This window comes from Kogia breviceps, chromosome 1 (assembly GCF_026419965.1).
Source record: "Kogia breviceps isolate mKogBre1 chromosome 1, mKogBre1 haplotype 1, whole genome shotgun sequence".
Classification (NCBI taxonomy): Eukaryota; Metazoa; Chordata; class Mammalia; order Artiodactyla; family Physeteridae; genus Kogia; species Kogia breviceps.
The window spans coordinates 197781762-197794616 of record NC_081310.1 but is presented as its reverse complement, the minus strand read 5'-3'; the positions used below and the strand labels follow the sequence as shown (position 1 = coordinate 197794616).

Sequence of the window (12855 nt, the reverse complement as noted above, 5' to 3'; positions counted from 1 at the left end):
GCCCCTAAAATAATAATACACGTGGTAACTCTGATGACATTTACTCCTGTGCTCGCAGGCCTCTTCCCAAGGCCACACGAACGAGGAATCAACTCCTTTGCTCTGCAAAGGCCCCCAACCCGACCTTGTCCCCTTTATCTGACACTCCAGCCACACCGGAGGGCAGCCACATTCTTCCCCTCTAGCCACACTTGGGTCATTCGGGGGAGGCAAGCAGGGAGAGGAGAGAGAAAAGTCACCCTGTGACTTTTAAAAGAATCAGAACATCAACAATGAGATCTCTGTTTAATCAAAGTAATACGATTTCGTATTTCCCTGGAGCGTGTCCTAGAGAGAGAGAGAGAGAGACAGAGTCCGGGGCCAGAGCAGCAAGTCAGGCGCTGCCCTGGGAGAGGGAGAACTTCCCACGGGCCGCCTGCCCTTCTCCAGGCTCACCCACACCCAACAACTAATAACCTTCTCATCACCAGTTTGGATTTGAAAGTAACTTGACCCAGGGACTAGGGCACCCGGAGGAGGAGACCCTGTACATTAACAAGCCGGCATCCTTCTCTATGAATCTGCATTCTCAAGTCTGATAAACCGGGTGCTACGATGAAATGCAGTTTCCAGACCTGCAAAAGCTGGCGACCGGCCACACCTAGAATCAGGTGCGGCCACTTAACGGACAGACGCTTTGAGGCTCAACCAGAACGTAACAGCCCACAGATTTTGCTCAGTGAGTGCCTCCTAAACATGTCTAGTCTTCAGAATGACCTGGGGTGCCTGATAAAACTACGGCATCCAGGCCCCCGTCTCAGAGGACCTGAGAGAGGTCTGGGGATGGGGGCAGGAACCTGTGCTTTCCGTCAGCAGCATCGGAGGGGACGATCCCACGCACACAAGTTTAGGACGATGCTGACACGTACATGTACTGCCCACCTCAAGTTCTAGGTTAAAAGCCTCACCCTTGCACCCCTCCCAGACCTGCCGGGTCCGAGTCCCAGAGCAGAGGCCCGAGAAGCCGTGTTCTAACCAGCACGAGGGGGACCCCCGTGCTGGGGTGTCTAGTCTGCCCTCGCTCTCTGCCTGGAAGCCCCGCTCTCGGAGCTCTGCTCGGGCTGTGCTCATCTGCACCTGTCGAGAAGCCACAGCTTCTCTCTCTCACGACACTTCTTACTCTGCATGGGACGGCCCTGCACACTGGCCTTTACCAGTCTTGCCCTGCAGGCATGCAGACGCACATCCAGCTGGAGGCGAAACACCTTTCTTTGCAAACATGTGCTCCGTTCCAGAATTCCTTTAGCTGTATTTTATCCCCCAGAAGAAAGAGTTGTTTACCTTCCACCCAATTCTTTTATCTGAGCTCAATGGGGAATAAGGACACCTCTGTTTTCTAGAAGGGACACTCTTTCATCACTGCCAAAGCAAAGACGAAGGAGCGCAGAGGTGGTGGGGTTTAAGGCTCTGGCATAACACGAATGTGCCTAATAATCAGGCTGCCTCACTGCTTACTAAAGCCCCTCTCTGAACCTAAAACGCATTCTCTGTGACAAAGAAATGACCCACAAGCCCATAAATATTTCAAACCCTGACCCACTTCCCTATGAAGTGCTTTCCCTCCAGTGTATCATGGTCCTCAGAGCCCACGGTGACCAGGCAGGGCAGGAGCTGCATCCTCAGAGGAGCGGAAGCCTGGCCCTGGGCTGAGACAAGAAGCAGACCTCCCTCACCCCCGACCCAGTGCTCTCTGCAACGGGCACAGTGCCCGCCCAGGCTCCATATGCCAGCTGCAGGGTCTGCCCTCAGTGACCTTGCAGGACAGACAAGGTCACTGCAGATGATTCTGACAAAAAGAATATACAGGTTCTGGTCTCCTAAATCCACAAGGACCACCAAAGGGCATTTATCTCTTTATATTTACCATCTTGGTGTGAGATTACGGAACAACTTTAGGCCAAATAAAGGCCCCTGCAGGTCGCCAGCTCCAAATTCTAACTGTTCAAAAAAGAAAAAGAAAAAGAAAAAGAATTAATGGTGTTTTATCTCACAGCAGTAACCCCAGTCTCAGGTGAGCACCTCTGGTTATAATTCCCTCATTTAATTCAATGCTGTCGGCCCTCAGGGCTCTAAAAGTAGGGGTGGAAGAGTCTTAATAGCTCATCTTAACCTTTGCCAAAAGGAGATCACTGTCTCCACAGACCCAAGGAGGCCTGAGCCCCTCCGAAGAGAGCGCTGCTGGCCCCGGGTCCCTGTCTCCTTAGCTCAGGCCATCTGCACGGAGCCCGCTGCGGTCGGGGGTGGCCCCGCCCTCGCGCTGCGCAGGCGCACTTCCACCTGCTCCGCTGCGCCGCCCGCAGGTCTCACAGGTGAGCGGAGATGGCTCTCGGGGGGCCGATGTTAAACCCACCAGCAGTTGTGCACTCGCAGTCATGAAGTCCAGCCGCTTTTGGCTGCCTCATTACTAGTCTGGGTGACTTTCAAGGCAACTCTTCAATGTTAATTCGATGCAGCTCAATTTGCTCGGCAGCACTGGCTGCTTAATGGCTGCCACGCAGCGGACCAGAGCGCGGAGACGGAGGCCCGGCCTTCCGCACTGTGCGGGAGAAGGGAGCAGCCTACAGGTTTCTGCTTAAGGGAACAGAGATGCTGAGTGTCTAGACGTGGCATTTCCGGAGGCTGGCATCAGGGGGAAATCTTGTTGTTCTAGTCTAGCTTTGCGCTGCCCGGCAGACTCAGAGCAGTCCTCAGATATGAGAGAGATTTCTCTTGGGCACAGCCGACTTATGCAAGTGTGACAGCGGGCACTCTTACACAGTGGTGTGGCCAACTGAGGTCATTCTGAGGGTGGACTTTGCAGTGGACACCACGGTCCCGCCCGCTGGCATTCTTACCTCTCCCCAGCCCTTCGCAGAAGTGACTCGTCTGAGCGCGAAGTTAATGGAACCCCCTCCGTTCCCATTCTGGGTTGAGAGGCTTCCAGAGAGGATGGCTGTGTCTGAAGCTGTCAAGGGTGCCTAGGAAATGATACCTGCTGGTAATAAATTAATCAAAGCAACAGGAAGCGCCAAGGACAGAGCCTGACGAATACGCCCCAAGTGCAAGGCCGCAAGTACAGGTAAGTCCACGGTTCAAGCACGCAGGGATGCAGAGCTGCCTCGCTTCTCTCTCACCCTGGCATCCGAACTGCATGTGGCCACCAAGGTCAGGTTCTGCAAAAGCTTTAATAGGAAATTTTCAAAAAACCAGGGGAGACGCAGGGCTAGATGCTGTTTCTCGGTGTCCCAGTGCCATCAGACCGCACGGTGACTTCACCCCGTGCCTCCCCACGCAAGACGTCTGGGACTTCCCAGTCCTCCCCCCTGGCTGCAGTGACTGACTCTGGAAGCCCCAAGAGGGGGGCAGGTTTCCCGGAGTTAGGACTTCACGCTCTAGGCTGATGCACTGGAGGATAAGTGAACGAGTCTGGGGGGCAGAGACCCATCCTACCCGTCAGCAGGATGGCCTCACACTGCCACAGCGGGCAGAAAGATGATATTTAGTGACCCCAGGGCTCAGCACACAGGAGAGTGTGCCTTAAAACTAAGGCCGGTTCTTGAAATTTTCCACGGAGGGCTGCTCTCTCTCCTAACATCGTCACGACCTTGGCTCCTCCTTCCAGAGCGAAAGTCTCCTGCCGAAGAGCCCTGACACTCTGAAGCTACGCACCCCTGGCACTCTTGCTGCTGACATGCTGGCGAAGCAGTATGAACAAGGTCGTGACTGGAGCTCTTCTTTTTTTAAGTGGCTAACCGCATCCTTCCATAAATAAAGATGAGAAAGCCCTGAGCAGACTCTCTCATCCCAGTCGCACACCTTGCAGCACCTCGTTAACCCGAGTGCCCTCGCTGAGCCCCCTTGCACCGGGGGAGACACCTGTGTGCTTTACCTCAATGGACTGGGATATGTGCATCTTGTTAATTTCAATCTGCGGAAAGCCACTTCCGGACACATCTTCGTACTCCTCCTCGTAGCGATCAAAAAGGTCAGTGGCGTCGATGCCAACGCTGATGGTCCCCTGGGGCAGAAAAACACGCAGTCAGCGCCGGGCTTGGGATTTGTGGGATGAAAGACAATACTCTATACTTCAGCAGCCGCGTGGTTCACTGGGTGCACGGGACTCCACGAGCCCACGGAGCACAAATGTCACGGTTCAAACCCGAACAGTGGCTGAGCACCACTGACTGGTAGAGTCAGAAAGCCAGGCATGTCTGCAGGCGGAAGACTCACCAAGGACAAGTGGAAGGAAAAGAAGATTGACCTCTTTCATGGCTCTGAACTGCTCATCTCCAGATGTAACCCACAAACGCAGAAAACCACCTAGAAACTAGCTACATGGATTAAACACTTTTAACATTCAATTCTAAACACTCTTATGTCACAAAAGCACCTTAAGAGTCTTTAAATTATAGAAATACCTTCAAAGACAAAGAAGTGCAAACCAAATAAATTAAGAACAAACAGCAGATTTAAAAATTATTCCGCCTCCCAAAATTAATTTGAGACTTAAATTATGAGAAACAGAACCCCCTTCTCTCAAGAAATAATAAGCTAAAATTTTGCTGATTAAAAATGCTCTTTACTCAGAAAATCACTGTTTATTATTTTCTTTTACCGTCATAAGACCTTACAAATGGGCAGCTACCTTAATCCAACATATAAAGACATGACCCCACACACATTTTTATTAAATTCTCTGCAGCCCATTAAAAAAAAACAAACTTCACTGAGGTTTAATTTACATGTAACAATATAAACCACTCCTGTTTGAAGTGTAAAATTTAATGAGTGTTGACAGGTGTGTACACCTGTGAAACCACCTCCAAAATCACAATACAGGACACTTCTATCACCCCAAAAGTAGCTTGGGAGAACGTGTTCTCTCCCTGCAAGGGGACACGTGAGCTGGGTATGAGAGGGAAACAAGGGATGAGCCTGTGAGACTCCCGTGGAGGAGTGCGGAGGCCACTGGGGCTGGAGCGGAGGGAGGGAGGCGGGACGGGGGGGGGGGGGGGGGGGGGGGGGGGGCGGTGCTGGGTGTGGCTGTTCACATAGCAGAGCGTTAGGGGCGGGGTTCATCCGGGATAATAGCAGTTTGACCTTGATGTTTGGGCGGGGTTAGCAGTTATCCCAGGTGTTCATTTTTAAACACAGTGACATCACCATCCACAGTATTTTCATCCCCAACAGCATTATCATCGTCAATAGTTGTCCGAATCTAAGCAGCCAGGGTGGGTTTGGTGGCAGCCTTCACTCTGTGCTTCTAGCATCGGCCACCGTCTCAGCTGGGTGTGTGGGACGCAGGGAGGACTGAGGAGGCCACAAGGGTAACCCATCACTCTGCTCCTGCCTCCTTCCGGGTGGCGTGAGCAGCGCTCCCCACTGCAGGACTGCACGCAGGTGCTTTTGCTGAGACGGTGGCTGGACGCAGCCCTCGCAGCCGCAGCTGGCGGCGGGAAAACGATCAGAAGCTGCTGCCCATTTGGCATGTCAGGCAGGTGGCCAGTGGCCGGGCCTGTGACACGTGTGAAGCTGTCGAGCCACCGGTCGGCTATGTCCAGGGGCAACTCCAGGTGTATGTGAACGCGTGGGAAACAGAGGCGGGCCAGTCCTGCAGGAGAAGGTACCAGAGAGCAGTGTCAGCACCGCTGCTGGCTTTTCCCCATCTCCTGAATGGTGTAAACCAGGAGCCGGCACGCTGGCTGCGAAGGGCCACAGGACATACTTCAGGCATCGTGGGCCACACGGTCTCTGCTGCAACTCACGTCTGTTGTGGGGAAAGAGGTCAGACTATCCAGCAAAGCACTGGGCCTGACTGTGTTCCAATAAAACTGTGTTTATTGACACTGAAATCTGAATTTCAGATAATTTTCACATCTCAAAACACTATTCTTCTTTTGATTTTTTTTCCCCGACCATTTAAAAATATAAAACCATTCTTACCTTTTAGGTCACACAAAAAGAAGCAGTGGGCCAAACTTGGCAACTCCTGATATAAATCTGCAAGGTTTCTTCCTTTTCTTTTTTTTTTCTGGGGGTGTGACGGGGGTAATGCTTTTTTTTTTTTTTTTTTTTTTTCGGTACACGGGCCTCTCACTGTTGTGGCCTCTCCCGTTGCGGAGCACAGGCTCCGGACGCGCAGGCTCAGCGGCCATGGCTCACGGGCCCAGCCGCTCCGTGGCATGTGGGATCTTCCCGGACCCGGGCACAAGCCCATTTCAAACCCTGCATCGGCAGGCGGACTCTCAACCACTGCGCCACCAGGGAAGCCCTGCTTTCATTTCTGATAAACTCTTCAAGCAGCAATGAGATTAAACATAGTGTATGTTCAATGAAAAAAAAAAATTAGGACTAAATTTCCACTTTCTCAGAAAGTTGATGAACACTGACCATCCACACCAACCATATGAAAATCAAGTCTTAGCATCTTCTTCAACAGTGAGTCATTCTTTAAAGACCGCGACCTAAAGTGAGGCTGTAGCGGCAGGTGTATTTACATATAGCTGTGAAAAATGACTTTTCATTTAGATCAAATGGTAGTTCCTCTGTTAATTTTACTCATTTTTCCATTCCAAGGTTTGTAACGCACGCACGAAGGTAAAGCAATAGCCATTTATAAGTTGGTTCTATTAGCAGACGAACCTCACAACTAATGATACCACTTTTATATCAGTGTCAACCAGATGCTTCAAACAAAATAATCACTTAAGATAATCCTTAATAATTGTTTGCTTTGTTGAAGGTGAAACACCTGACATTATTATAAATGTTACTGTAAACTCAGTCAAAAGTTCCACAATGAATGTAAAATGGTTTGTTTCTGTGGTGATAATCAAACACCAATTTTGGTGAAGGTACAGCCTCACGGTAAAAGCATTTTAATTAAATCAAGAAACTCGGAGCAGAAACAGTCTTAGAATTAGTTATGGTGTACACAATGCATAATTTTGTCAAAACAAGCTGTGATATTCTGCCTATGGAAAATAAAGCTAAAGCTGTCAAAAACGGACAAATATTTTTATATATTCACAGAGTAACAGAATTGTTTTTTTGAAGCTGATTCTGAATACAAAAAATTGCAGCATGGTAGTGTGTTAAAAATTGTGAATTAGGAAAGTATGAGCCTTTGTAGAACTCCTTTTTAAAAACCTTTAAATATAAATCCTGCAGCTTTAAAAATATTTAAGAAATTGCAATCACTGAAAAGTGTGTAACCAAGAATACTCTGAAACTGATCTCTTGAGGAAGGAAAAACTGAACAAATAAAATAAGAGCTCTGTTTATTTCAATTTGAAATTCCATAATGGCATTTTAGAATATCTCAATTTTTGGTAGGAATCTTCTGGTGGAGCTGTCATTTTTAATTGGTTAAATTTATATCCTCTCTTGGAATGGAATGAAACTGACAAGGTCTTCCTATAGTTTTGTGGCATCTAAACTTGATGAAGCATTCAAAAGATCATAAATGGATGTGGAGAAAAGGGAACCCTGGTACACTGTTGGTGGGAATGTAAACTGGTGCAGCCACTGTGGAAAACAGTATGGAGGTTCCTCGAAAAACTAAAAACAGAACTGCCATATGATCCAGCAGTCCCACTCTTGGTTATATATCCAAAGAAAACAAAAACACTAATTCAAAAAGATACATGCACCCCAATGTTCATAGCAGTATTATTTACAATAGGCAAGATATGGAAGCAACCTAACTGTCCATCAACAGATGGATAAAGAAGATGTCTCACTCACACACACACACACACACACACACACACACACACACACACACACACAATGGAATATTACTCAGCCATAACAAAGAATGAAAGTTTGGGATTTCCCTGGTGGTCCAGTGGCTAAGACTCGACGCTCCCAATGCAGGTGGCCCAGGTTTGATACCTGGTCAGGGAACTAGATGCCACATGCTGCAACTAATACCTGGCACAACCAAATAAGTAAATAAATGTAAAAAAAAGAAAAAGAATGAAAGTTTGCCATTTGCAACAACATAGATAGACCTGGAGGGTATTACCCCTAGTGAAATAACTCAGACAGAGAAAGAGAAATACAGTATGTTATCACTTGTATGTGGGATAAAATAAAATCAAACAATCTAGTGAACATAACAAAAAAGAAACAGACTCATAGAGAACAAACTAGTGGTTAGTAGTGGGGAGGGGGAAGGAGGAAGGAGAGTGATAAGTAGGGGATTAAGAGTTACAAACTACTATGTATAAAATAAATAAGCTACAAGGACACACAGGAAATATAGCCAATATTTTATACTAACTATAAATAGAGAAGTCTATAAAAATTTTGAATCATTAAGTTGTACACCTGAAACTCATATAATATTGTAAATTAATTATACCTCAATTTAAAAAAAGATGCTAAGTGAAATAAGTCAAAGAAAGACAAAAAAAAGAATACCACAGTATACAGAGAAGAATCAAATATGCCAAAAATTTCAAATTGACTAAATAAGTTTGCTCCTTGTATGAATACGGTAGGCAATGTTATGAAGGAATAAAAAACAGAGACCCTGAAAGGACATTCTTCAGAAAAACAGTGGTGGGGGACTTCCCTGGCGGCGCAGTAGTTGAGAATACGCCTGCCAATGCAGGGGACAGGGGTTTGAGCCCTGGGCTGGGAAGATCCCACATGCCGTGGAGCAACTAAGCCTGTGCGCCACAACTACTGAGCCTGTGCTCTGGAGCCCACGAGCCACAACTACGGAGTCCGCGCGCCTAGAGCCCGTGCTCCGCAATGAGAAGCCACCGCAATGAGAAGACCGTGCACTGCAATGAAGAATAGCCCCCGCTCGCTGCAACTAGAGAAAGCCTGCGTGCAGCAGCGAAGACCCAACACAGCCAAAAATAAATAAATAAAATAAATTTATTAAAAAAAAAGAAAAACAGCGGTGACACAGCGTGGACTCGACAATCCCAGGAAGGCCTCCCACAAAGGCATGCCTGCTGGGATTGCAGCCCTGCACAAAGCCCCCTCCTCGATTTGCAGTGACCCAGGACTTGCTTTTGCCCAAGCGGATGCAGGGGGATGGGATGGCGCAGACTCCCAGGCTAGGTCACAAGGAACCTTGCAGCTTCGTCTAGGCCCTGGGGGAAGCTAGCTACCGTGAAACAACCCAACTACCCTGAGACTGCCAGGCTGGGAGTCAAGGTAGCCGTGGCAGAGGCCGCCTGGGAGAGACGGCCGGTCACCCTTGGCCACCGTGGCTGCAGTGTAGGAGAGGCGCAGGCAAGCAGATGCCATCTTCAACATGACCCAGCTACCACCGGGCTGCATGGGAGACCCCAGGCAGGAACCATCCGCCGAGTCCAGTCACTGCACCGGAGCGAGGAGAAAATCAAATCGTTCTCGCAAGCCGCTAAGCTTTGGAGAGGTTCGTCATGCGGCAGCACGTAACCAGAACACAAAATATCAGAGAAGAGTATAAACCGATTAAAGTATGTCAGTGTATGCCAAAAATAATGATACCGCTTCTGCTACTTTCTTCTGAACACCCCTTTTCACTCTCAGAAATGTCCTGATTTGGATGTTGAATGACACGGTCACCCCGCCTACAGGTCACCGTCCCGGTCTGACCTGCAGGCTCCCCCTGGCTCTGTGCTTGGGTCGGGGGGTGGGGGGGGGGGGGGAAGCAGGGTCGCGATGGCAGCAGTGTCACCGGCTAACGTGTGTGAGTTCCGTCATCAGCTGCCTCATTCACCTCACAAGCGCCGGCAGTTTTCAGCTGGTTCTTTAAAGACAGGCAATGATACCATACGCAAACAATGAAAACCCTTTCAATATTTTTCTCTCTCGTTATTTGTCTTAATTATATTGGCTAAAACTTCCAGAATAATGTTAAGTACGGTTTCCTTCCTTTCCCAAAGAAAACCTTTGAAACGATAAACATTTGTGTTAACTCCATACTGACAATGAATGGATTCACCGGAGGGTAGAGTAGACTTTAGAAGTTTAAAAATAGTGCTGAAGGCATCACGTTCTCAACTATTTTGTTGTTGCTTTAAACAAGGCCAAAACAGTGGAAAACTTCAATGAACCAGTGACTTTTGTGACTCGGTGGCCTTTGGTGTTGATCCGAGTCTATGGAAAATGACCCCCCCCAAAAAGAAAGAAAGAAAATGACCCAGAGGATGTAAGGCTCAAGCGCCAGCCACACCTGAAGAGCCACCCCAGAGAGCGACTGATCACCTTCTATCATTTCAGAGAGTAGATGCCTGCCGCCTGCCCTCCTTCCACTTCCAGAAAACGACCTTTTGAAAATGGACTGGTCACAGCACCAGAACTAGACAGACTTCTTCTCTACCAGCCAAACAGGGGTTTGGCTGCAACTTACAATTCATTTTCACTTTCAACATGATACGTTTTTCATACCAGGAGATGACTTAGGAATGAGAGTTGGATCTGAATTTTAACAGAGGATCAAACAGGATCGAGAAAAAGAAAAAAGAGAAAAGACAAACTCTAACCCTGGATAAATTAATGGGTTAGATTTTTTCCAACAGCTTCTAGCTCAATATATGCAAGTTTATGTCCTTTTATTATTAAATCGTTACTAAATCACATTTTTTCAAATAAAAAGTTTACAAAGGAAAATACTTTTAGGTAATCTTTGCTATTAAGTGCAAATCATGGGCTTCCCTGGTGGCGCAGTGGTTGGGAGTCCGCCTGCCGATGCGGGGGACGCGGGTTCGTGCCCTGGTCCGGGAGGATCCCGCATGCCGCAGAGCGGGTGGGCCCGTGGGCCATGGCCGCTGAGCCTGTGCGTCCGGAGCCTGTGCTTCGCGGCGGGAGAGGCCACGGCAGTGAGAGGCCCGCATATCACAAAAAAAAAAAAAAAAAAAAAAAAAAAAAAAAAAAAGTGCAAATCACAAAACTTTTAAAGCATTTTGTTTATTTTTTTTCCCCTGCTACAAGCACATTTCACCTTATTTTTCTAGAGCAGGTAGTCGAACTTTTTCTGTAAAGAGTCAGGTAGTACTTAAGGCTTTGTGGGCAACTGCTATGGAAACTGCTCAACTCTGCTGCTGTAGTGCAAAACAGCCACGGGTGATCTGTAAATGAATGAGCTTTGCTGCATTCCGATAAAACTTTATTTATAGGCACTGAAATTTGAGCTTCATATCATTTAGCTTCATACAGTCCTTTCCACACAATGATGATACTGCTGAAAAACTGTCGGTGGGACAGCCAGCAACTGCAGACTTTCAACCGAGACCTCTGAGACTTTTTGGCGCTCAGAGATTCAATCTATAGCATGGGACAGTCACCCCTCCCACCAATTAGCAAAGCTAAGACTCCATGGGGAACACACCCCACAGTTTCATACTAGCTTCAATCAGGTCACAGTCATTCGAGTATAACACAGGTTGTCAAAAGTATCTATTTACTTAGTTTCTCAAGTTTTGAGCTACTCAATGAAAATCACAAACTGATTAAGATTCAAAGGTGTAAGGAGCTAAACACAAGGGAAGTAGCTGGATGCTACCTGTAAGCAGCCATTCTAACCTGTAAACTACAACCCCACTGGATCACCTCTTCCTGGACTACCAAATACTCCATTCATAAGTCAACCCTTTTTTTCTTTAAATGTTAACAAAACACTGCAAAAAAGGTACCTGTTTGTTCTCTCATCTGCAGACTACTGCAATACTTCTCAAATTCAGCCTTGCATCTGAATTCCTGGGGTGGGGACTTGTATAAATACAGATTCCCAGGTAGCAGACTGATAGACTACTATTTATTTGCTCTGAGGCAGAGCCTGAGAATCTGAATTTTTAGTAGGTGAACATACTGTGATATAGCTGAGTTAACTTACTAGCTTTGGGGTCTTTTTAAATAACTGAATATTTTATTTAGATCATTGTAGATTCACATGCAGTTATAAGAAATAATAAGAGGCCCTGAGTACTGCCCTCCACAGCGGTAAACTTGCAAAACTACAGCAAACTATCACAAATCAGATAGTCACATTGATACAGCCCACCAACCCTATTCGGAGCGCCTCAGTTTTATTTATTTTTCTTTTTTCATTTGTGGTTGTGTATTTAATTCTATACCACTTAATCACCCATGTGGGTTCATGTATCCAGCACTACAGTCAAGATACAGGACACTTCCATCGCCACGAGGATCCTTCTGGGTGCCCTTCTGCAACTGCACCTCCCTCCTCCTCCCTCCCCTCCTCCCCCTTTCCCCAACCTCAGGCTACCAGATCATTTTTTTAAATGAAGAAGCTGCAGCTGACAGTTTTTGTTCCTCTATCTCATTCATGATTATGGATAAATAACACAGTCTTTTCTAATGCAATTATCTCCAAAAAATAAATTTGGATGGGTTAAACCAATGGGATTAAAAACACATACACGTTTATCTCAGTGTCCTCCTGAAACCCTCCTCCCTCCCAAAATAACAATAAAGGAATGACAAAGCCAAAGACAAAAAGAACAGGATAACTAAAGGTGACAGACAAGCGGTGTTAACCAATTTTTAGAAACTGGAAAAGGATGAAGAGATGGTAACTGTGCAAAGAAAACTGAAACCTAAGTGTTGCTGGTCAGGAGTTGGAGGGACCACGCACTCCAGGAGTCACGGAAACGTGGACCCCTGCCCACTCCCCCAAGGAGCCAAGTGACAGAGGCTTGTTCTTTGGAGAAGTCACATAAAGGCATTCCAGGCGCAGCAGTCGGGGAGTGGGGCCCGTACTGGAAATAGGGTGAGGTGGGCTCTGCGCCGAATGGCCCCGTCCTCAACTTCCTATCCCACTCAGCTAGGAGACTGCTGGCAGCCAGGCAGGAGACTGGAGGTTTCTTC

General features: G+C 47.4%; 1 protein-coding gene across 1 annotated transcript in view; it reads right to left on the bottom strand.

The window, feature by feature from the left end:
- DNAJC11 (DnaJ heat shock protein family (Hsp40) member C11) overlaps window positions 1–12855 on the bottom strand; it is a 75454-nt gene that overhangs the window by 11992 nt on the left and 50607 nt on the right. The window contains exons 5-7 of the mRNA XM_059057360.2: window positions 3908–4036; window positions 2874–2996; window positions 1904–1977 (exon numbers count right to left, since the gene is read on the bottom strand). Of these exons, the coding sequence (XP_058913343.1) occupies window positions 1904–1977; window positions 2874–2996; window positions 3908–4036 (326 nt within the window). The remainder of the gene's footprint in view (window positions 1–1903; window positions 1978–2873; window positions 2997–3907; window positions 4037–12855) is intronic.